The sequence below is a fragment of the Nuphar pumila genome, chromosome 4 (genome assembly GCF_984573655.1).
Source record: "Nuphar pumila chromosome 4, dmNupPumi1.hap1.1, whole genome shotgun sequence".
NCBI lineage: Eukaryota > Viridiplantae > Streptophyta > Magnoliopsida > Nymphaeales > Nymphaeaceae > Nuphar > Nuphar pumila.
Genome location: NC_143252.1, coordinates 32,600,392 through 32,624,456, shown reverse-complemented (window position 1 = coordinate 32,624,456; position 24,065 = coordinate 32,600,392). Strand labels below are relative to the sequence as shown.

General features: G+C 37.5%; 2 protein-coding genes across 3 annotated transcripts; both read right to left on the bottom strand.

Annotated features, from left to right (window-relative positions):
- Positions 1 to 12,658: 12,658 nt before the first annotated feature.
- Positions 12,659 to 13,600, bottom strand: LOC149839879 (subtilisin inhibitor-like). Its single transcript, XM_090002867.1, has 2 exons — positions 13,480 to 13,600; positions 12,659 to 13,015 (listed from the first exon to the last, which is right to left on the bottom strand). Exons 1-2 carry the CDS (start codon positions 13,589 to 13,591, stop codon positions 12,768 to 12,770), a joined length of 360 nt encoding a protein of 119 aa, XP_089858993.1. The 5' UTR covers positions 13,592 to 13,600; the 3' UTR covers positions 12,659 to 12,767.
- A 3,907-nt stretch (positions 13,601 to 17,507) lies between these two features.
- On the bottom strand, positions 17,508 to 20,872 carry LOC149839878 (ribulose bisphosphate carboxylase/oxygenase activase, chloroplastic-like). 2 transcript variants are annotated; one of them, XM_090002866.1, is made up of 7 exons: positions 20,763 to 20,872; positions 19,776 to 20,098; positions 19,384 to 19,489; positions 19,205 to 19,290; positions 18,365 to 18,837; positions 17,872 to 18,153; positions 17,508 to 17,749 (listed from the first exon to the last, which is right to left on the bottom strand). In XM_090002866.1, the coding sequence occupies exons 1-7, from the start codon at positions 20,802 to 20,804 to the stop codon at positions 17,634 to 17,636; spliced, it is 1,428 nt and encodes a 475-aa protein (XP_089858992.1). In that variant the 5' UTR covers positions 20,805 to 20,872; the 3' UTR covers positions 17,508 to 17,633. The 2 variants fall into 2 exon arrangements, with proteins under 2 accessions (XP_089858992.1, XP_089858991.1); XM_090002865.1 differs by having other exon boundaries at positions 17,508 to 18,153.
- Between the last annotated feature and the right edge of the window lie 3,193 nt (positions 20,873 to 24,065).

Sequence of the window (24,065 nt, the reverse complement as noted above, 5' to 3'; positions counted from 1 at the left end):
AGGAAAACAAAAATGGAAACGAGGTTTTTCAGGTGCATGTGAAACAGGAAATGAATTGAGAAATGAAATAGAAATGAATTGGGAAACATTTAACGAGAAGAAAAAACTTACCAAACATGTTTTTCAAATACAAGAAATGCATGGAAACAGAGTTTCCCATTTTTTTTGGTGTTTCCCACACGTTTATAAAATAATGTTTCCCATTTCAGAAACTATTTACTATAAAATGTGTTTCCCATGCTCCTAGAGCATTTTCGGTAACCCTGGTTAAAACATATGCCTGTAAACTCATATACATGATTTTGCTATATATCACTTTGTCCCAACTTTTTTTTTAGTCCAATGTTAGGGTGTGTTTGCCTGCTGTGGTAAGGAGGGGCTTTCCAGTTTCCACATAAACACACTTAGAACAAGGCATTTCCATGGGGCCCACCATGTCAATGCAAACATGGCACTGTCTTTTTCCCTTTTGTGGAATTTTTAGTTTGCTTTCTATAGGATAAGGCTCCATAGCATCACCTCCCATGAAGCCTTCGTATGTGGCAGGCAAACATGCCTTTAGGAGGTGTTTTATCTGAGGGAAAAAGTTGTTGGGTCTCTTCCAAAAAACAAGAAGAATAACCTGCCACCAATGCAAAAAGCCAAGAAGTTTTTCTTCCCTATTTGATAGGGTGTATTGAAGCTTTTAACTTTGTCAAACTCTCCCTTAGGGCATGTTTGAAAGCGAGAAAATGATAAAAAAAATGCAAGAAAGAAAAAATGGCAACTTTTTTGCTCATTCCTAACGAAAGAAATTTTTTGAAAAAAAGTGTTTCTAAAAAGTGTTATTTTTTATCTAAAAAATTCCCCAATCTTGGAGGATGCAGAGGAATTTTTCCTCAAAAATTATTTTTGCATTAGAGCAACCATTCACCTACAACACATTTCATCCAACAGAATGCAACAAGAAAAGCTTCCTCCATCTTCATCATCCTACCTTACCTTGCTTGGTTATACTCAACCTTACCTTGCTTGCTCTTTCCTGGTTCATACTTGTTGAATTTGACGTTCCCATGCTTGTTCTCATTCTTACCTTGTTTGATTTCAATCTTAACTTGCAATGCAATCTTACCTTGTTTGGTTTTCAATTCTAACTCTTTCTGATTTGGAGTTCTCATCTTTCCTTCAAGAGAATGATTCAAGATTGAATCAAGGTGTTGACCTGGATATTTATCAAGATGATGTTCACCTAGATCTAGATTAATATCATTCTTATCACAAGTTTGTGTGTAATGCAATCGATCACCAACTGCCATAAATTAGCTCTCACCATGCGACGACTAATAGGAAGGCCAAGATGAGTAAGAGGAAGGGTACTAGAAGGGCAACCGAAAATATTATGTGCGATTTCTTCAGAAAGAGGGTCAACATTGAAGATGAGAACAATAAAATTCTTTTCATTATTCAATATTCCTAAGAGGATAGAAAACAGTTTGAGGATAAAAGCCAATCATGTCATTTATGCCAAATGGGGGATTTCGAAAATCATCAAGTCTTCTGCATATTGCAAATTAATAAAGTTATGGTAAAAAAAGTGAAGAGGTTAGATGAAACTACATTCCACTATATGACATGATAGTTGTAATTCCTTTGACAATGATATTGATATGATCTTCACGATTGGGGTATGTGCTCCAAGTTCATGTTGTTGCTCATGGTTACAGCTAGGTTGGAAATGCAGTTTACGAAGGCATCAAGGTCGTGTGGTGCTAGAGGAAGGTGTTGGCTTGTTGTGTAGAGGATTGGGGAAAGTAGGCTAGACATGAGAGTTAGAGGCAAAGAGAGAGAAAGCTATAGGGAAAGAAAGGAAGATAGGAGAAATACATGAGAGATGGGATGAAAAATTAGGGAAGGCTTAGGAGGTAGAAGGGAATTATGGAAAAAGAGGGATAAGAAAACTAAGGAGGGTGTAAATTAGGAAGGGGGAAAGAGATCTTGGGATTTGGATTTGAAAAGTGGAGAAGAGGGGGGTGCATGAATTTGAATGGAAGAAGGGAAAGGGTGTATCTATTCAAGGGAGACTTGAATAACCAAATTAGTAGGTATATTTTGAGAATAATAACTCAAATTCTGAAAATAAAAATCAATTGCATGCCTTTTTTAGCCCCATGCAAGTCTTTTTATAGACCTTGGGGAAAACATTTACACCGGAGGAGGCGATGGTCCAAGAAAAAGATCAAAATGTCTTTTTAAGAGTATTTTTCTTATCTAGAAGACTATAATGCCCTTCAAGGAGAATTTTGCCTCCCCATCTAAGAATATGATTTTCAATCATATTGGCCATCTAGAAGGATCACATTTATGGGAGTTAACCAACATTTGAACTTCTACTATAATTATATTATACATATTATTTGTATGACCAATTCTCTTAGTCTTTAGTGACTGAATTTTAATAAAACTTTTATAATTAAACCTTATGTCATTTAATTAACCCAAGTAAAAACTTTGGTGAGAATTTTCAAACCCTAAAACTTTGGTGTGCACATGGATTACACCCAAAATGTTTAGGGGTATTTAAAAATTTCAATTTTTTTCTTATTTTTTGATATTGTAGGTTGGATAAAGATAGGCTCGGCAAGCTCGAGCATAAAGGACCAGACTCGTTCTAATGGTTCAATTAGGATGTGCCTTAATGGAGTGCTCGAGGTTATATGAACTAGATCAGATACAATCAAATCATATTAGACTTGAATGGACTCAATTGGGGCAGTTTGATCTAGTTGGACCAAACATAATCCAAGCACTGAGGATTAGAACTTCTTTTCTTAAAATTAGTTATACTGTGTCAAATCCCTATATATATTGGTTGGTTTAAATCAATAATAGTTAATCTTGATTGATTGACTCAAGTCAATGATAATTTAATCTTGACTGAATGAGTTAGATCTTATGTGTTTGTCCATGTGATTTAGAAATTGAAAATCTTGGCTCAAACTTATGCAATAGATATTAGGATTCAATCAAGATACTTACCCACGAGTAAGTTTGAAGATGACTCCGGATAAACATGATGGAAGTAAAGAATGTTTTTACTTACCTATGTGCTTTGAATAACTTTGGTTTAACTTTTATATTGAATCAAAGAGTATCATGTTGGATGAGGATCTATATTGGCAGTATGTGATCCAGGATTGTTTTATGACATTATATATTTTGTTGAATATACTATATTGGTATTTTGTTTTGAGCATATTTATTTGTAAATTTTGACTTGAATTATAGTCGAATCATGGTAACCCATAATTAAGCATATGGATAAACTTGATATAGAATCAATTCAGATTCATTGAATTATTTAATTTTATGCTTATATCAAGCCTACTTTTTAATGTCTTGACAATAATACCTCAAGTTGCTATAGATATGCAAAATCTATAACAACATAATGAGATCCAAAAATATCTTAAGGGTTATGCTTTATGAATGAACCATGATTTGTTACCTAATTATGTAATAGGTTTGAATAATTGAATGTTGGATATTTTTGAATCCATGTAAATAATAGATTGGACTATAGTCAAATTTTATATAACCCATGAATTTGCTTGAGCTTTCTAGCCTTGCATGAAATTTAAATTTTAACTTAATGATTACATCTCAAGTGAATTTTGTATACGACATATATGAATTCATTGAAATGAGTATGCTAAAAACTTGGATTTAGACTAGTCAAATCTTGCATAACCCATAACTGAATGCATAACAAAGTGAATATGTTATATGTTTGAATATAGTATTATATCCATTTGACTTAGATAGGCAATCATATGAAATTAGATGATAGTCAAATTCTGCATGATACATGTATGTATTTTGCAATAAACTTGATGCCTATCTTGTTTGGCTTGATAAGAATATATCGTCGAATTTGGATATAAATTGAATCCAATAAACTTGTTCTTATATCTATATATAGATTTAAAGGTTCATGTGTTCATTTGATATGTCAAGAGTCTTAAAAATGAGTTTATAGCCTTTGACATAATTATTGTGATGAGATAAAAAAAAAGAATCTCCTGTCGGGTTTGGATACAATTCATTAGACGACCTGTGTTTTGTCCTAAGAAACAATACATATGATGTTTTGCATTGATAAAGTGATATTAATGGAAAAAATGAGAACACAATTAGGTCTTGTTTTTTTATGTGAATAATGATGATAAATAATTATCATGGATTAAGTTCCTTAAATGGTTTATTGTATACAAATCTAATTAAATAACATAAGGCTAATGCATTGTGTGCAATATAAATTAGATAGTCTAATTCATGATGGTTTGGATCTGGATATATATCGATCCAAAATGATCAGAAAGTGATAAAGCCTTATTAGAACATATTGTGAAAATATGTGATAAATAAAAAGTGCATGCACACAATGTTAATTTTTTTTGTTGTTTTGAATAATGTATATGGATAGTGGAAGTTTGGTTTATCAGTTAAAATATTATGTGTATTTGTCATGAATTCATGCAAATGATGAATGTTTTTCACTAATATGCATATAACTGTTATCTGTAAGTCAGGGTATGTTATACTGACTTAGTTCATACTATGTGTAGTTGGGGGTTCGGGGAGCAGCTAGCGCCCCCGAATTTTTTTTTTGAGATAAAATAAAAAATGACTGCAATTATTAATAAAAATCTATTTCATATGGACAAATCAAACTATTTGCCTATATGTTTAACTGAATTGAGTGCATGATATACCAAAAATGTGATACTCACGCTAAGTACAACTATAAGCCAATGTGCATTGAATGTAATGCAATGCGAAATGCAAATTGGGTAAATGCCAGTGGTAAGTACATGGTGCAAATGCATCACCCAATAAATGTATTTTTATTGTAGGCAACACTTTTCAGCTTACACACATCACTTAGTTGTTGATATCTAAGACTTGTGATTGTAGTTCGAAGATCATGTTGATCATGATTTGAATGTATGAGAATAGAAGTGATTTTCTTGTCATAGTTCAGAGATCATGCTCGTCATGATTTTAGATACCAAAATATGGAGTGTGTTTGTTGTAGGTACATGTTTAATCTTATATTTGTGTAAATGAATGTTGCATAAATTGATGTGTTTAACATGATCATATTGAATGATAGTGTAAAATGATAAATGCTAACAAAAGATCCTCATGAAATTATAAAAAAATCTACATTATATGTGAATAAGTCTCAATCCTTAATATGCATGTTGACTTGAAAACTCATATATCTTGAAGATAGGCATGCTCAAGATATTATGAAAATTTTATTTTATGCATAGCATGACAAGTTTGGGATGAGTATAAAATTTTACATGTCATGAGAAGTACATTGATGATGCTTAGTGTAACAACTAATATCACAATTTCATGGCATATGAGTTATGTCCCATAATTAAAAAATTAACCATGTTTAGTGCATGATATGAAAGTGAAAAATTGATAACTAGCAAATTGTTTATCTCCGTGATATGGAAGGTGATTGAGTAAGACTGAAAGTAAACGACTTTTAAGGCATGTGAGTAAGATAAAACTCAATTATCTATGAATAAAAATCTTACAAAGAACATATGAAAAATCTGCAGAACATGTGACTAGCATAGGGTAATAAAAGCCTTATTATGTATGTTTGAAAAATCCGCAAAATAGGTAACTAGCATACATGAAAGGGCCATTCCAACATATGCACCCTCCCAACACAAACATTCTTATGTCAAGGGTTGCAACCCTTGAGTACAAGGGACATTTCTTCTTTGGGCACATCCCAATCCAGCCTCCTTTCAGCATTATAATAAGGGCCCTAGGGGCCGGTTCTATGAAGTATGAAAAACATAGAATTAAGATTTCTGGAAACAAAAAAATCTTAAAAGTGAAAGTCTAGAAGTTGTGATACAAAGCCATTGCCCTTGGTGATTTATTGTGTAACTGTGTATCCTCTTCAATTAGGGGTGGCAATCGGGTCGGGTTGGCGTGTCAGCATACCTCAACCCGAACCCGACCCGTTTATTAAACGGGTCAGCTGTGGCAAACACGAACCCGACCCGTTTAATAAACAGGTAACCCGACATGACCCGCCAACCCATTTAATAAATGGGTTGGGTCGGGTAAACGGGTTTTCAGGTTGGCGGGTTGACGGATCGGGTTGGCAGGTAGTCAGGTTGGCGGGTTGACGGATCGGGTTGGCAGGTAGTCAGGTTGGCGGGTCGGGTTGGCAGACGGGTTGACGGGTTGGCGGGTTGACCCACCCGGCTAACCCGTTTATTAAACGGGTCAGCCGGGTTGGCATACCCCCAACCCGAATCCGACCTGTTTAATAAACGGGTTACGCGGGTTGACCCGTTTATTAAACGGGTTGGCTTAAGCCCAACCCGAACCCGCCTAAGAGGCGGGTTGGCGGGTCGTGTCAGAAATTGCCACCCCTATCTTCAATGCGGGTTCACCTTCCTTCCACAATCTAACACCATTAAGGCTTCTTCCGAAGAGATTGGGGGGGGGGCAAAGGAAACAACTCTAGCCCGGCGAGATAAATGCCGGTGCTGGCATCACCGGTCATCGGAGCCTGCAGAAGAAGAAGCGGCCTTTCTGAGAATGGATTCAATTCGGCATTCACTCTTGGACAAAACAGGAACCCAACCATCGTTGACATAGCTGGGGTCTATGTAGAAAAAAAGAAAAGTGAAGGATAGCCGAAGGTTCCCAAAAATGATAACCTTCTGTGGGATGTGACAAAGGAAATGGTGGACTGAAGAAGGGTCCAACAATCCTACGTCGATACAGTCCTTGAGAGTACAGGAGAGGTGAAGAAAGAACTCCTGATCCCACTCATGTGGACTCTTTTCATAAGAGCAGTAATGCCAAGAAAGGTTGGAGTCCTTATCAGGAACTTGCTTGGAACTGCAACCTTTACATAGAGCAGGAACTTGCTTGGAAATCAACATAAAGGCCTTTACAATGACAAAAAGGAACTTGCTTGGAAATCAATAAAAAGAAGCTTTGGAAAAAGAACGTTGATGCCTGTCACCTATCGAACGGCAGCAGCTGGACTTATCTTTTGAACTCAACAGCTCAGCTGCAAAGTAGATGAAAAGGATAATGAATAGAATAGGACCACAAAAATAAGTTGTGCGATAGTATGACAACTATTTTCACAAATCATCTTCACGCTTTATAATTCCCAATACTGTCCCTATGGTTAGAGCTGGGAAACGAATTGAGCAGCTCACACAGCGACCATGTTCGGCTCGCCGGATGCTCATTCATGTTCATAAAATGAGTATGAGCTGCAAGCTGATCGTATTGCCGAGTATGAACAGTAGGTGTTAGCCTCTGCTCGGCTCATCTAGGCTCATATGAAGAGAATATAATTTTTTTTTTAGTTGATTAAAACAGTTCACGGGCTCATATCATATTTTTCAAAAGAATTTGGAATTGAAATTTACATGTAGAACTCATCTCGAGTGTGTAGTCATACGCTTATCTACATGATGTAGATGCTAAAAGTTTAATATCTCATTTATTCTGATGTGTAATAGGGATACACCTTTTGGCAGCGGGCTCCTGGTGACATCACCAAATACATGGACAATGATACTGACTAGTACAAAAAGTTTTAGTGGCGCTTCAAAAGCGCCGCTAAAGCCTTTTTTGTCCATCATGCCCATGCAATGGACGCTCAAAAGCGCACCCTGGCATTTTTAAATCGCTGCTAAAGGTCCCAGCGAAAATTTGACCTTTAGCAGCTCTTCAAAAGTGCCACTAAAGTTTCATTTTACACAGGGCATGCACTAAGTGTCCAACACACTCGCGTGCGTTCGCATTAGGCCGCTACTATATATATATATAAGCACTAAAAATCTTAGGCCCTCTTTTCTCGTTCTGCCCGTTAGGCCCCATAGTTTGAAGTATTTTATGATAGATATGAACCGTTAGATGTCTTTAGCATGCTTGATTTAGTGGGAATAGACACTTGGATCAATGTTTTTTGATGAAAAAAGTATTTTTATGAGCCAAGAAAAAATTGATGCATTCATGGGTATTGATTTTGGATCACTGAAAAGACCTCTATACAGGTCAGATTCTGGTGATCCAAAAGCCGGTTCCCACTAAACAAAACCTATAAATCACTTCTATGGTGTTTGATACGAGAAAAAAATACTAAAAGCTACAATTTTTTAATGGGCCAAACGGGAGGATTGTTACTCTCTCTCTCTCTCTCTATATATATATATATATATATATATATAGAGAGAGAGAGAGAGAGAGAGAGTAATGGGTACATGCTAAATGAAACATGGCTAATGGGATTTTCAGTTTTTTTTTTAAATTCTGACTGTATAAATGTGATCTACGTACTTGATTTTATAGAGATCAGCTCCTAAAGTGTTTGATTCTCACACATGGGTGAGTTTTTATAACATTTGAAAAATCAATGGTCCAAAATCTTTGTAAAATTTTTAGGCTCTAAATATCATTTTTTTCATAAAAAATGCATAATCTAGGTGTGGATTCCTCAAAAATGGACATGCCCAACATATTTATGGGGTCAAAACTACCAAAAAAATATATGAAGAGCAGAAAACCCCATTTAGCATGTTTCATTTATCATATACTCATCTCTCTCTCTCTCTCTCTCTCTCTCTCTCTCTCTCTCTCTCTCTCGCGCGCGCGCGCTCTCTTTATATATATATATATACATGAGAACTGAACATATTAGGCCCCCTTTCTCATTCTGCCCCATAGGTTTCAAGTATTTTATGATAAATATGAACCGTTAGATGTGTTTAGCATGCTCAATTTAGTGGGAATCGACATTTGGATCATATTTTTCGATGAAAAAAAATGCTTTTCTGAGTCGGAAAAAATGAATATCTTCATAGCCATTGATTTTTTATCGCTGTTAAAACCTATATACGGGTCAGACTCTGGCAATCCAAAAGTCGCTTCTCAGTTCTCACTAAACAAAACCTATAAATCACATCTATGTTGTTAGACGTGAGAAAAAATACTTAAAACTATGACTTTGAAGGGGCCTAACGAGACCTAAGAAATGCATTACTCATATATATATATATATATATATATATATATATATATATATATATATATATAATAAGGTGCTCCCGTGGTACCTACTCCCACCTAATAGAAGCTTTGGATTTTCAAATTTCTTAGATGTTTTTTTGTTGACCAGAACTTATAGATATGATCTATAAGCATTATTTAGTAGAAAACAAGTTTTGGATAATGTGATTATAGCATACATGTGTGTTTTTTAAGACCTTTAAAAATCAATAGCTCACAATGTATAAAAAATTTATGACTTAAAAATTTCTATTTTTATCTCCAAAAAATGTGATCCAAAGCATGATTCCTATCAAATAAACTATGTTGAGTACATCCATAAGGTTTAATTGAGAAGATACAACATACAACCATGATTTCTAGTATGTGGGAGTAAGTACTCCCGGAGCACCAGAGCATTACTCTCTCTCTTCTGTCCAACCAAAGAAAGGTTCAAAATCTATAAACAATCGTAATCAACGGTGTTTTTTCACTAACGATCGAGTTTTTCATCAATTGGACTTTACATATTGGATTTTTATCATTCATTTAGTGAGCCACATGCTTTAAATTATGAATTTTAGATGTTTAGATGCGTTTTTGAAAGCACTAAAATTCAACGGCCCACAATACTTTGTATTATAAACTTTTAAGCGCATTGTGAGCCTTCAATTTTTCATGTTTCAAAAAACATGCCTATATGTCGTAAAGTCTTCATGTAAAGCATATTTTTTACTAAATAAATTATAAAGAACAAATATATGAGGTCCAATGAGATGCTCAAGCATTGGACAAGAAGAGCCATCCTATCGTCATTGGTTATAGATTTTGAACTTTCTTTTGGTTGGACAGTTCCCCTTCCTTTATATATATATATATATATATATATATATATATATAGAGAGAGAGAGAGAGAGAGAGATTAGTAGTTGCTCAGCCCTTTTTCATTTTATTTATAAATTCTGACCATACAGATGTGATCTATGTACTTGATTTTCCCACACACTTATACTTGATTTTATAGGGATCAGCTCTCAAAAATCAACTGTCCAAAATCTTTGTAAATTTTTTAGGCTCCAAACATCATTTTTTTCATCGAAAACACATGATTCAGGTGTGAATTCTTAGTAAGTCAACCATGTCCAACACATTTATAGGGCCGGAACCCCATAAAAAGCACCGGAGAAGCCTAAAAACCATTGAGTGTGTTCATTGAGCACCTAACGTCTGAGCAGCTACCAATCTCTCTCTCTCTCTCTCTCTCTCTCTCTATATATATATATATATATATATATATATATTTTCAGAGGTTACTTATCTGAATAGAGTACCTTCTTGTGTTTTGCTGCTCCAATTCTTCAGGCACAATATATTTTAGGATATGCTGATGGCTATCTGTTGTCTCAATATATTTCAGAGTGTTGAACTTTTAGCTGTTTCTGATGCTGCCTCTGTCTCAGTGGCTACTTGTCTGTTAAGGTATGTCCATTGATATCTCTGCCATTGTTCGTTTTTTGTTGGACACCATTTCTTTGTGAGGTTGGGCCTCATAATGCCACATTTTGCATAGACTCTCTTTCTCATCCATTCCGTTGGTTTTGCTTTTGGTTAGACCATACTTCAGATTATTGATGAATACTATTTCCACTGAGCAGATGATATTATGATCCAATGACATATCCCAGTAGAACTGGTGCAGGCCTAAATTAGTAATCAAAATCTGACACTTGTCTTCAAGCTGGTGCTAGTAATTTTACTGTAACATATTCATGATCAAGGTAAGTAACCTTTGACAATGATTCTTTATCATGTTAAAGTGTTCTGCTGTATATTCAGTCATTATTATATTCTAAGAAAACGTTTAATGGGAGATATTTTTTATGCACCTCAGCTATTGATGATTGGGATTTCTGTAGCAAAGGTTTATGAACTTGGAAGTCGACCCCTATTGATAGAGGCATAAGTGGAGTTGTACGTTTATTTGTTCTTTTTGTGGGATTGCATATTAGATGATTATCAGTCATTTTATTTTCATGATATCTCTTCAATGTGTTAAGTCTTGCTGGTATTCTTCTTGTTTATAGTATGTTCTTCCCCTGTTTAACTATTTCGGGTTCTCATGGTAATCCTGATAACCATTTCCTTCTTACTAGTATGTTCTTCCCCTTTTTAACCATTTCCGGTTCTCATGGTAATCCTGATAACCATTTCCTTCTTGCTTCTCACTAGTATGTTCTTGAGGCATAACTTCTGAACAACTTATATTCTGAAACACTGCATTTAGATTCAACTTTTTCAACCAAATGATACATAAAAAGAATTAATTGATCAGTCATCCTATAGTTCTTTTGATGAGTTCTTTTGATGTTCTCTTTCTCAGACTTAGTCAAATTGACCAGTTCTACAGTAAAAATTAGTGTTTAACCTATTATAGGATAACATCTGCTTTTACAATCTTTGTGTTCCCTTTTTTCCTCTTTTTGTCATGGTCGCCATACCAAAAGGGTCCAGCAATTAATACCTTGTAAGGTTAGGGAGACAGTAGAGGCAGACTTTTGTTCTGTTGTACATTTCACATGTGGGTTTGGTGACTATCTTCATAGATTTGTGGAAAAGTGTAAAGCATGGGCCAAAATATGAAGAATTGTGGATTGTGGAGCAATAAATGCTACAATGTCACAATTCCAATTTTTTTTTATGAACAATGTATTTTCTGTAAAACCTTTTTAGATTTCAGTTGGCTGACGGTGCCAGAGTTTTTTCCTCTTCACACAGTAGGAAGAGGGATCAGTCTTGCTGTTCTTGCTTACTTTGGCTCAAATGCATCAATTACAAGATTCCATACTTCCCAATAATGATAGTCATTCTACTTTTGTTTTCAGATCTTGTGTTTTTGGATCCTTTTTTGCTGATTTGCTGATCATAAGCGTTTGAAAAGTATATTAATAGCTAAAGATTTAGGAAAAGATTTGAATTTGTGTAAAATTGGTGACGAAATTTCTGCTCGGTCTGAAACCCTCTTGCAGGAGCTTCTAGGGGCTAGCAAGCTGTTTGGGCTTTTTGGAATTAATCTCTGCTTTCGCTTTTATTTGTAATCCTCCATGGTATAAACAAAGAAATGAGCCTGGAAGAGATAAAATCAAAGATCTTAAGAGAATCTTGTACCACTAAGAATGCTTCATCTTGTAAAGTAATGAATTGTACATATGTAAAATTGGTGATGAAAGGGAAGAAATTTGATGCTTTTGCATGATTTTTTATGGTTCTTTGTTTATCAGTGAATTACAGTATCCATTAAATTGACCCTTTTCACAGTTGGACAGTCGGGTCCTTATAATTGCACTGTCCTGGCTGGGGGATCTCATGTTTGAATTCCCTCTACATGCTGTGCCCCCCTGATTCCCAAAGAAAGAGAAACCAAGGTAGAACTTGGGAATCTTTAGAAAGCAGAAACCAGTTGGATTATCGTGTAGATTTCTCGCCTTTCATCCATATTGAAATATGAGAGCACATTCAGGTGACATACAATAAGAAAACATGCAAAGTGAGAAAGCACACAGAGAAATTAGTGAAGAGAGCAGACAGTGCATCCGCTATTTGATTATATGTATCATGTACAATCACTTTGCTAACTGGTGCAAAAACTACAAAAGGTGATGATTCATGAGTGTGAGTTAGCCAATTCTTGGAGGTTTGGTTACAAGCCCCGAAGAATCGACGTAGATCCGAACACGGCTGCGATCGTAATCCATCGTGATGAAGCGATCTGGAGGCATGACCTGCAACCGGATCATGGGCATGTCGTTCTGGATCTTACGCAGGGCATCCGCGGCCGGAACTCCAACCAGCTCAGGCCAAGCTCTCAAGGGAGCTGTGTTGGCTTCAAGGAAGTACCTCTGATAGATTCCTCCCAACATGGATGCTGTCAAAGAATAGTAGGAACAAATAATGAGTTCAACGAAAATAATAAAACAATGAGACAGATGGCTTGCCCACAAGGGCTCCGCATATCTGGCTAGATGATTGGTTTTTTTTTTTTCGATTTATAACCTGAAAAATCCAATCCGCACCTGACACAAAGACTTGATCCCGCTGGCTCAGCCTGTCATACCTACGATCATCATGCCAGTTGGCATGAAACTGGAAGGCTAGGTGATTGGCTTAAGACATTCAAATTGAAGGACATAACAAGTTTGATACCCAGGGTGTGAGTCCCTTGACACAAGGCCAAAGCAGCAGGCTCTCTGGTGGGCTGCTAAGGTTTTTCGCCGTCGGGCATGGCGGCCATAGTTCGGCAGGATTTTTCCAGTTCAGCAGGTCTTTTGACCGGCATCAGTTTTCGCGTATAATAAATCAAGAAAAAAAAAAAAAAAACAGATGACTTACATGGTCTAAATTCAGTGTGAAGTTGGTGGTGCTGGCCTTTGCTGTGAACTTGGTGTGCCATCACTGAGTGGATGTAGAGAAGGGAGAGGAGGATGAGGGAGAGCTGCTTCATGATGACTTCTGGTCTATCTAGGAGTCTTGCAGATGAGTATATATGACCATGTAGGACAAGAAGGCAGCAATAATATGGACACCATTATTGAATATCATGTGAATGGTGATTGGTTGTTGATTAGAAGTGTGAAAACGAGTGAGCTCTTTTTTCCAAAAGGCAAAGCTACTGGACCAATAAAGTGGGGCTAGTAATTAATTTTGAAGGAGACCCCAGGAAGGGTCACTGAGCACTGATACTCAATCCCTTGCAGAGCCCACCAGTTAAAGGCACTTTCACACCCGGTGGGAGTCGAACCTGGGAAAAAGGGTCAGCATCTTCTCCCTAGACTTGCTACAACTCGGGCGACCGCTGGTGTAACTCATCTACACTTACGTAAAAGAAAAAAGATAAATATGAATACATTGATCTTGGAAGCTTCCAAAAGAATAAACTTGGAAAACCCCTTATTCTGGAAAAACACTTTACTCATTCTTTTCAACTTTAAACTCGAACAAATTTTTTATGCTCGCTTCCCATACAATAGGTGTCAGTGGGTCGGTTCTGGTTTGGACCCATGTGAATTCAAATTTTTGAGGTGCTGTTAACGAGTCCTAACCGGGTTTGTTAGCTATAAGAAAAACCATACCTGGATCCTATAAGAATTACATGAACCAAACCCGATTCATACCTGAGGCCATGAAGAATTTGCCAACACATTTGAGTCTCACTAATAGTCTTATTAGAATCAAGATTATTAATTTCATGATATATATTCTTCACTTTAAAAAAAGAAAGTAAAAATACTCATGTTACCTTACTTTAAGTTTGTCAATTCATTTTTTCAAGAATTGAAATTCTTTTTTTGAAAAAAAAAAAAACTTGTAAGAGTCTCTCACAGCTCTTTCTCTTTCTGACTTTCAAGATTTAGAATATGAACAACATTAAGCCCCTTTGAAATAAAAGCTCTCAAAGCGAACAAGGTTTTTCCACATCAAATCCTCCGTTTCCTCATGGCTTCGGTATTTACTGGATATGATTTATAGGCTTTGTTTAGTGGAAACTGGCTTTTGAATCACCGAAATCTAACCTGTATGCAGGTTTTTTCGATGATCCAAAATCAATGGCTATGAAGGTATCAATTTTTTTTGGCTCATAAAAATACATTTTTTCATCGAAAAAACAAGATTGAAGAGTTGATTCTCGTTAAATCAAGTATGTTAAACACATCTAACGGTTCATATCTATCATAAAACACTTCAAACTATGGTTTCTAAACGAGAAAAGAGGGCCTAATATGTTCAGTTCTCACCCTTTTCAAACTGACTACCTTTTCTACGTACATGTAACAGAATTTCAATGACTTTTAACCTCCTTTTCATAGTCTCCAATGTAAGTTAATGAAATCAATTTTTAATCAATCACTAATTACTAACTAATCCATAAAATTCTTCACATGCCAATTTTTCACATTCCTATGCACCTGCACATGTTAACCTTTCACGTGCCGTATGACATTCATTACTCATTAATTAAATTTGCATGATACATACTGATCATCATATAAATATCAATTTTACCCTTAAAATCTTTACACAAGACAAATTAACCAAAATACCTACCCCAAACACATAACAAAATGACAAAATTGGTCTCTGATTAAGATCGAAGCACACACTACAAATTAACATGCAGTTTTGTGTGTGTCTTCTTCTCGCTATTTGGCAAAAAAAAAAAAGTTGTAGATGGAGCGACATTAATATTCAATGGTTGAATAAAGTTCAGACGCAAGGGGTTTGGCGTAGTGGGATGGAGCCTAGACCATTAGATGGGCAGTCTAGGTTCAAATCTCATGGGCATCACCCTCCTACTTAAGTCGAAGCTTGGTGACTCCCTAGGGTAAAGGGGTAAGCTCTCAGAGTTTACCTCCAAGATCAGAGACTTAGCCACACTGGCTCTGCCTGCCATACTTAAGGTCATTGTCCTGCGAGCTTACCCCTTGCCCCAAAGGAGTCGCCACAAGAAGCTTAGTCGGCCTGCTCAATTTCGGCAAATTAGGCTTGGCTTGTCCACGCATAAGCCCGAGACCTGGCTTCGGTTGAGTTAGATTCGAAATGCAAGGTTGTGGCAGACAAAAATGATGCATTTGGGCTTGTTTGACTCCCTGTCCAGGTTAGGACAAAACACCTTGTCCAGGACAGACAGGACATGTTTATTTATTTATTTATTTTGTTTTGAAAAAACTGTCCTGTCTCCACCGTTTCAAGGGGGTCGGTGCAAAAAGAAAAGCATCACGCGTGTCCACAGTCTGATTGCGGGCACGTCACAGCATCCCTTTTAGGTACAAGTGAATCTCAAGTTTCAACATGCCATTTTCCCTTCAGTTTCTAATTCCTTGTTTTTACTGAAATATGTTTTTAGTGTAACAAGAGGAAGAGGCATTGCCTACAAGGGCTCGCACACTTGTTTAGGCAGTAGGAGTGTCAATGGATCGGTTTGACCCAGATTCGATTCGTATAACCAAACCCTATGGGGTTGGGTTTGGTGATAAACAAGGAGGTCCGATTAGAGTCCGGGACAGACTCAATGGGTCTGATTAATACACGGAGACAGGTATGATTGGTAAAATTTCATACCAGACCCAGGCCCGACCCAAATTCTGATTAAGAACTGCAAATTTTCAATGTAAAAAAGATAAAAATATTATTTTACCGGGTATGGTCTAGCTAGGTCTGGTTTATGTAATTCTTTTAAGGTAGGGGGGGGGGGGGGGGGTTGTTCCACTTGTCTGGTTCAAAACCCAATATTGGTATAGTTGTATAACTGGTAGGGGTCTGCCTAACCCTAGCTTGCCTTTCAAAAAAAAAAAATCTTTTAAGGTTCGAGTATGGTTTTTCTTATACTAGGTCTGATTGAACCCGAGTCTGGACCTGCTACCAACATCTCAAATCAGATCTGTGTTTGGACCTACATGGGTCCTGAACCAGACCCAACCTGTTGACACCCTAGGGAGTATCCCATCATTTGACATAGGATGGGTTTCATCCTACATTTAATCCTAGCCATCCAATCAACAGTTAGGATTAGTCTACATTTTGATCTTGATATGGACTGATCCTAGCCATCCAGATGCGTCAGCCGTACAACTAGGATTATGTCAAAGGATGGGATCCTTTTTGCTTGTCTAGGTGGGTCGGCCTAAGGTGTTCAAGTTGAAAGTCATTTGAGCTCAATGCCCCGTGTGTGATCCTTACTGGCAAGGCTAAAACTGACAGCAAATTATTCCCAATGTTCAAGAGGAGCACTCAGGAAAGTTTTACACCTCATACACTGAAACAAGGCCGTAGAAATGCAGATCTGATCCACTCATCGCCTATGTCATCCCCCCTCCCTTTCTGATGCAAATTGTTTTAATCAAATCTGAACCCATAGATGTATTAAGCATGGTCAATTTGATAGAGACCAACTTATTGATTGCATTTTTAACAAAAAATAAGAATTTTCAACAAATTTTGGCATGTTTATAACCATTGATTTTTTTAATCATCATAAAATCCTATATAAAAGTTGAATTTTAGCGATTCAAATGCCGGTATTCACTAAATAAATCATGTAGATCGCATCTATGAAGTCAGATTTGATAAAAAAAAACTTTCCCTGTGATTCTTGGAACCTGTGCTTCTAAATCACAATGGCCATACTTTCTCAAGCTTAGAAGAACATGAAAAAGTAAAAATTGTGATTGTGATTGCTAGCTGTGATTGTTTATGCCTCTTTTAAGCTTGAATCTTGTAAAAGTAGGTGACAAGGGCGAGGAATGGCATTCTAATCTGGCTTTTAACTTGGAAGTTAGGTCACTCATAGTTACCAGCTACCATTTGAAAATTCATGTGTAAAGTGGGACAAGCAGCAAATCACAACCACAAAAAAGAATAGATTCCAACCAAAAGCTCACCAAAACAATAAAACTTGAAATAAATACAACATAATTCTAATGGTTTCCCTTTGATGAAACTTTTTCCAAGCCTGGCTTAAAATAGAAACATTAGAGAAAGGATACAGCCTAAAACTGATAGAGATAGCTGCCATTGTCACTCCTAGCTAATGGATCATAGTTTGTTGCATTAGGGTCAATGCAACCTTCTGGTCCGGGAAAGTTCACTTCTTGAGCTGCCTTGCCTGCACCAACCAACCACCATATCCATCTGAACCCTTTTAACAATCCTACATTTACTGCCCACTAGTAGAAGCCTCATGACGACTGCTATCAGGTCTTCTATGAATAGAAGGCAGTACTTAACCATAGAAAACTCCGGTCTTCATGGCATCTTCATTTGCATTACCAAGAGCTGCCTCACTCAAGTACGTGTCTGCCAACTGCACTCTCTTCACATTCTCCTGCTCCTGCACCAGCATGTTACCATACTCCAGGAGCTTCTCCAATGTCATGGCTGGCTTCTCGAATGTTGGGGGTCCCTCTTTTGAGTTAACGAGCTTTTTCCCGATATTGTCGACTCCAATTGCACCGATCCACTTCCTCACTTCATCGTCATAAACTCGGGCTCTGAGGGCACCGAAGAAGTCTGCAAGCAGCATATGACATGTCAAAAATGAAGTGATTAACTTAACCAATTTAAGTATGATAAACTTTTGTTACTGTAGTGAATATGATTAAATGCAATAGAAGAGCTGATACTGCATGTATCAAAAGGGGAACTCATAGAGGACATGATGTTTGTATGTAACTAGTAACTCAATGACATGATGTTTGTATGTAAATAGGACGTTACTAACCAATAGACTGGCCAGGGAAAGTGTCGACGAGTTTGGTGATATCATCCTGAGGCACATTGTCTGCTCTGAAAATTCCTTGACAAACACCGATCCGGTCCTCTCTGGTTGGTGCCCAATAGAACTTCTCCATACGACCATCACGGATAAGCGGCGCATACAAAGTTGAGAAGTCGTTTCCGGTGACGATGATCGGTACACGGGCATTCTCTTCCTTGTTGTACATTCCAGGAAGCTGAACATTTGTGGGGCTATCAGCAATGTTCATGAGAGTGGCATTCACCATTTGGTTGTTGACTGTGTACTGTGTGGTGCCACCCATCCTTCCAGCTCCTGCATCAAGGTCATTGATGAAGAGGCAGCACATCTTTCCCTTCCTGATGATATCAGCTGCCTCACGGTAACGCTGCCTGATAAGTTTTGCTGGCTCTCCTGCATTTCCACTTTCCAATTCTCCGGCACTCATCATGATAGGGCTGTTATCACATCAAGTGCACAAAATATCAGCAGCAGTTTAGACATACAGAAATAGGGGAGACATTGATTTGCAACAAAAAAGTATAAAATGGAAAACAATTGTATTAAGTCATATCTTTACTAATGTAGCATTGAACAGAGACATTTTAACAAGAGGTAACCAAAAGAAACGAAGTGAAAGGAAGCACAAACCATCAGTAGCAAGGAAAACACTGCAAAAGCAGTATGCCAAGTAGAACACAGCAACTATTGTTTTTTTTTTTGTGTGTGTGTGTGGGGGGCGGGGTTCAACTCTATATTTACTCTATTAAAGTGAACCTAGATACAATCACTCTGTATAAAAGAAAAGGAAAAAAGATGAGTTACTTGATTCCCATTTTGGCAAACACAAGCTCACACTGGAATGATTTTCCCTGACCCTTGCCTCCCCAGATACCGAGAATGAGAGGAATCTGATATGAACCATATGAGCAAAACCATTAGTCCACTGACGAATTTTGTTATTTAATGATATGAAGAGGGACAAGAATTTTCTAGCATCATACCTTGATGCTTGGCAAGGACATGAAGTTCTTGGTTAGGTGAACGATGAGCTTGTCCATGAAAGCCGGTGCAATGTAATAGCCACCCATTGTGTTATCAAAGTCGTACCTGAATTCCATTCCATGTGAAAGTTCAAAATCAAACTCTTCACTCTTTTTCTCAAACATGAACAGCTCTTTAACAACGTAAGTGCATGTCAGGGAACTGACGCTTAATTTTGGTTCAAGTACTTGGAACTTCCATGAATTTACGGTTTCTTACTATCATGGAGGTTTAAGCACCCAGGTTTCCCCTGAGTTTGGCATCATTCAAACATGCATAAGATCATGAAAATGTTGGGAATCCAATATTCATGAGAGTGTATTGAAAAGTAATGTATGGGTTTGGTTGTTACTGGCGAAGTCCTGTGCTGATGTAATCATAGGAACTCATGACAGCATGGTGAGTCCCAGTTCCCATTGGTGCCTGGAACAGTGAATCAACCATTCCCTTTCCTCTTGTAATATCTTGTTGGTCATCTGAAATATCAGTTACAAGCCCCTTCCATCTGTCCTTGCCAGTCTGTTTGGTTTCATCTTCATCTGCTGCTGCTACCACTTTAAAACTGCTTGCTGGTGGGCGTACAGCTACCGATCCAGAGTTCACCTTCTTCAAGCTGCTGCCCAAGAATGAAGAGCTCGAGACAGATGGTACAGACCCTGAACCAGGCCTGTTCAGCTGCATGTCAAAACACTCTTTCAGTCGTACAGGACTGCACCCTTCATGAAAACAGAGTCATGTCTCCTACTTCAAGCGAAAACACTAATTTTCCGACAAGAACCCTATAGATAAGCTCAACTAGAGTGAAGAAATCAACAGATTGTATTGTTCCTTTTCTGTAGCAGCAAGTGATACCTCATCACTTGTTGCAACAATGTAATGCTTCAATTCTTCTTACACTTGATGAATCATCATTTCTTAAAAAAAAAAAAAACAGATTGTATTGTTCCTTTGATTTGCAAATAACATTGGCATCACTGATTTTTTATTGCAGATGGAGACTAAACTGTTCCTCTGCACTGCAAGACATGAGATAAATTTGGTTGTGTTTTTGAAAAGCAAAAATATTGTTCAAAAGAGATTCACTTTCAAGATCTCATAAATCTCACTTTTAAATTTTGTGCTAACTCATTTTTCATGAAACTTACTTTTGAGGTTTTATGCCAAAAAAGTTTTATACGTGGCTGCTTTTGAGGTATTTCTTTCTAAATCTCATGTGAATCCAAATCAACCAAACGTACCCGAAGTATCTAGAGTAGTAAACCGCATCAACATCTTCCAAACAAAACAATTGAACCAAGTATAAGTTTTTGAAAACTAGAACAGTTAAAGAGTACAGTACCGTAGATGCAACATTGACAGCACCGGTGAAGGCTGTAGCCATGGTTTTGCTCAAACAGATAGTGGCCTTACAGTCTATTTGAATCCAAACAGTCTCTGAGAAATGCAGGGGCAGTGAGAGTGTGTTCTAGCAGGAAACACTTATAGCGGGATCTCTAGCGTGCAGTTTGGTTGTTATTGGTGAGAATTCTGTGGTTGATCTAGTATTTCCTTAATGACCACACGATCAAGATATGGCTGATGACACATGGCACTAACTGAAGCCAATGGCTTATTTGGGATAACATATATAGAGGACAAGACACCTCTGGCCAGGGTCTTGGAGAAAAGCTGGCCAGGGATATTCGGTTACTGTTGTCCACTTAAATATGGTAAAAAATCGGCCAAGAAAATGTACTACCACACGCATTATTGCTTCACGACAAATTCAACCATCAAAATCACTTCAGCCTGCATTGACCTTCGACTTAACCCACTTGTGGCATGAAGGGGTGGGTGCCGGCCTTTTACCAATGGGCCGGGTTTTGGCCCTGTTCTTAACGGGCTCAGGTTTGAAGAGAAGCTTGCTATTGACCCAACGGGCAAATGTGAAGTGGGCTAGGAGTCCAGCCTGGCCCAAACCTATCAAAACATTTAAAAAAAATAAAGCTTCTAAAGCAGTATTTATGAGGTACAAATTTGTTCAAAAAAATGATAAAAAAAAGTTCAATCAAAGTCAAACCAAATCGAACCAAGTCCAATATCCAATATTCAAGCCAAATCCAAATCTAAATCTAAATTTGAATCCAAATCCAAGTTCAATGTTCAATGTTCAATGTTCAATGTTCAATGTTCAATGTCCAAATTTTAAAGTTAAAGTGACAAAGCCAAGATCCAAGCCCCTGTTTTTTTTTTCCTCAAAAAAGCTTTAGCAAAAACCTAAGGAAAGAAAGAGATATTTTGCCAAAGTCATTGATTTAAAAAAGGTCTAATTTTGAGTCAAATGCTAACAATCTCTCATGTGGATCAAAATTATAAAGAAAAAATACAAAGTTATTCATGAAAGTGATGTACAAAAATAAAAGTATTTTTTGGGTATGAACATTCACTTAGTGTGAAAAAGATCGAGACAATCAACTAAATTGCCAAGTTTTGAACTTTGTTATATTAAAATACAAGCAGTTATTCGTTTATACCCATAAACTTTAAGAGTAATACGACTATTTTTCACTAATCACTCCAAGAAATTTGATTTTTACTGGTGTAATTATTGTTTCAGTAGATATGCACCAGTAAAAGTCTCACCACTACTGGCGCAATTCACATTTCATTAGTGAAAATCCTTTTAACTTGAGCAAATTTAGTGCCAATGAAAAATTTTCACTGGCACAAATTAAGCACCAGTGAAAATATTTAACTAGCGCTGAATTTGCGCTAGTAAAAAAGTCTTTACTGGAGCAATCATTGCTTCAATGAAAATTTGCCTCATCTTTAAAATTTCTTTACTTGCACACTTATTTAGTGTGCCAGTAAAAGTGTCAAATAGTAAAAAAAAAAAAAAAACCTCGGTCAAGTATGAGGAAGGAGAGTAAGAGGGACAGGGAGAGTGATAGGCTTTCGGCACCGATCGGCTCCTCAACAGTGATCAAAAGAGAAAGGAGAATGATGGTGGCTCGCGGCTGGCTGTGAGGACAGGGGCAGCAAAAGGGCTTTGGCATCCTCGAAAGAAGGGTGGAGCGAGAGGGATTCTGTGTTAATCGTCTCCACAAGGATAGCAAGAGGGCTTTCGGCATGCCAATTGTCTCTACCTCTACAACAGTGAACAACAAAATGCTTGAGAAACTACAATTTTTACTAGGGTTTTCACAAAAAGATTTTCACTGGTGCAACTACAATTTTTACTAGGTTAGTAACTCTTTAATTTTTTCTGGCACACTAGGTCAGTGCACCAGAAAAAAATGACACTGCGCCAGTGAAAGTGAACTTTTTACCGGCGGATATGCTTGAGAAACACAATTTTTTCTGCGCAGTCTATAGGATTGCGCCAGAAAAGATGTTTTCACTGGCGCAAGTTGAAGATGTGCTTGAGAAACACAATTTTTTCTTTTTCTGGCGCAGTGTATAGGATGGAGCCAGAAAATATGTTTAGACTGGTGTTGGGTTTCCCTGCCCTAGTGAAAGTCAACTTTTTACTGGCGCTAGTTGAATATGGGCTTGAGAAACACAATTTTTTCTGGCATAGTGTAGAAAAGATGTTTTCCCCGGCGTTGGGTTTCGGTGCACCAGTGTAAGTAAGCCTTTCCTTTAATGCAACCCAATATTTCGGCTAATAAAATGCGTTTTACACTGGCACTACTGCTAGGGTGTGCCAGTAAAATGCAGATTTCTTGCAGTGAATGTTGAATTATGTAATACCTTAATAATTCATTATTGCAAAACCATAAAAAGAATTGTTGTTCACACTGCTTTTTGATAAATTAAATGCACACGAAACGAGTTTGAATTTTATATGGTACGAGTTTCTCCAGTATATAAGACAAGTTTAAAAGTTTCTCAACATGTTACTAGAATTAGCGACCGGCCATTAGGCCGATCTGGCCAAGCCTGATTAGGACCCCAATAAGGGCCCGATAGGCCCAACCATATCTTGTCCCGAGCTTGTCCCAGCCTAACACAGTTACAATTGGGCTTGAGTCGGGCTCGGGCAGGGCCCTTTAAACCTGACCTAGTTAACAGACACACAGGCACACAAACGTGAGTATTAATACAGCTCAACAGAATGAATGCAAACCTGACATTGTCTGGTGAAAATGTTTGGTACAAAGTTACTGCTCAAATCAAATAAGAATCTGTTAAGTTGAGAACTCAGTAACCTTCACCTAACTTGGCTCACCTGAGTTGGATCACTACTTGTATGACTTCATGTTTTCTTTTTTTGAAAGGATACTTGTAATCTTCATGATGTAACACCTCCTTTAAGCTAGAAGAATTTATGGAAGCCCTTTCATAGCCTTTTTTTTTTTAATTTATAACTCAAAGAAACCGCACCCTGCAAGAAGACCTGGTTGCGCTGGCTCAGCCTGCCATACCTACGTCATCGTGTTGGCAGTGTAAAACACTGAGGCTAGAACCCCTATCCCCGGGGCCTATGCTACGCGTTGGCTTGTGCAATGAAGCGACAACCAAGAGAATAGAACCTTGACTGCCCGTCTAGCAGCCAAGGCCCTGCCCTCCACTACACCATCCACCCTTGGGGACCCTTCAATAGCCTCCATTGGCTAATTAACGTTCGCTACTAGTTAAGAGAAAATGCATCAGCAGCAGC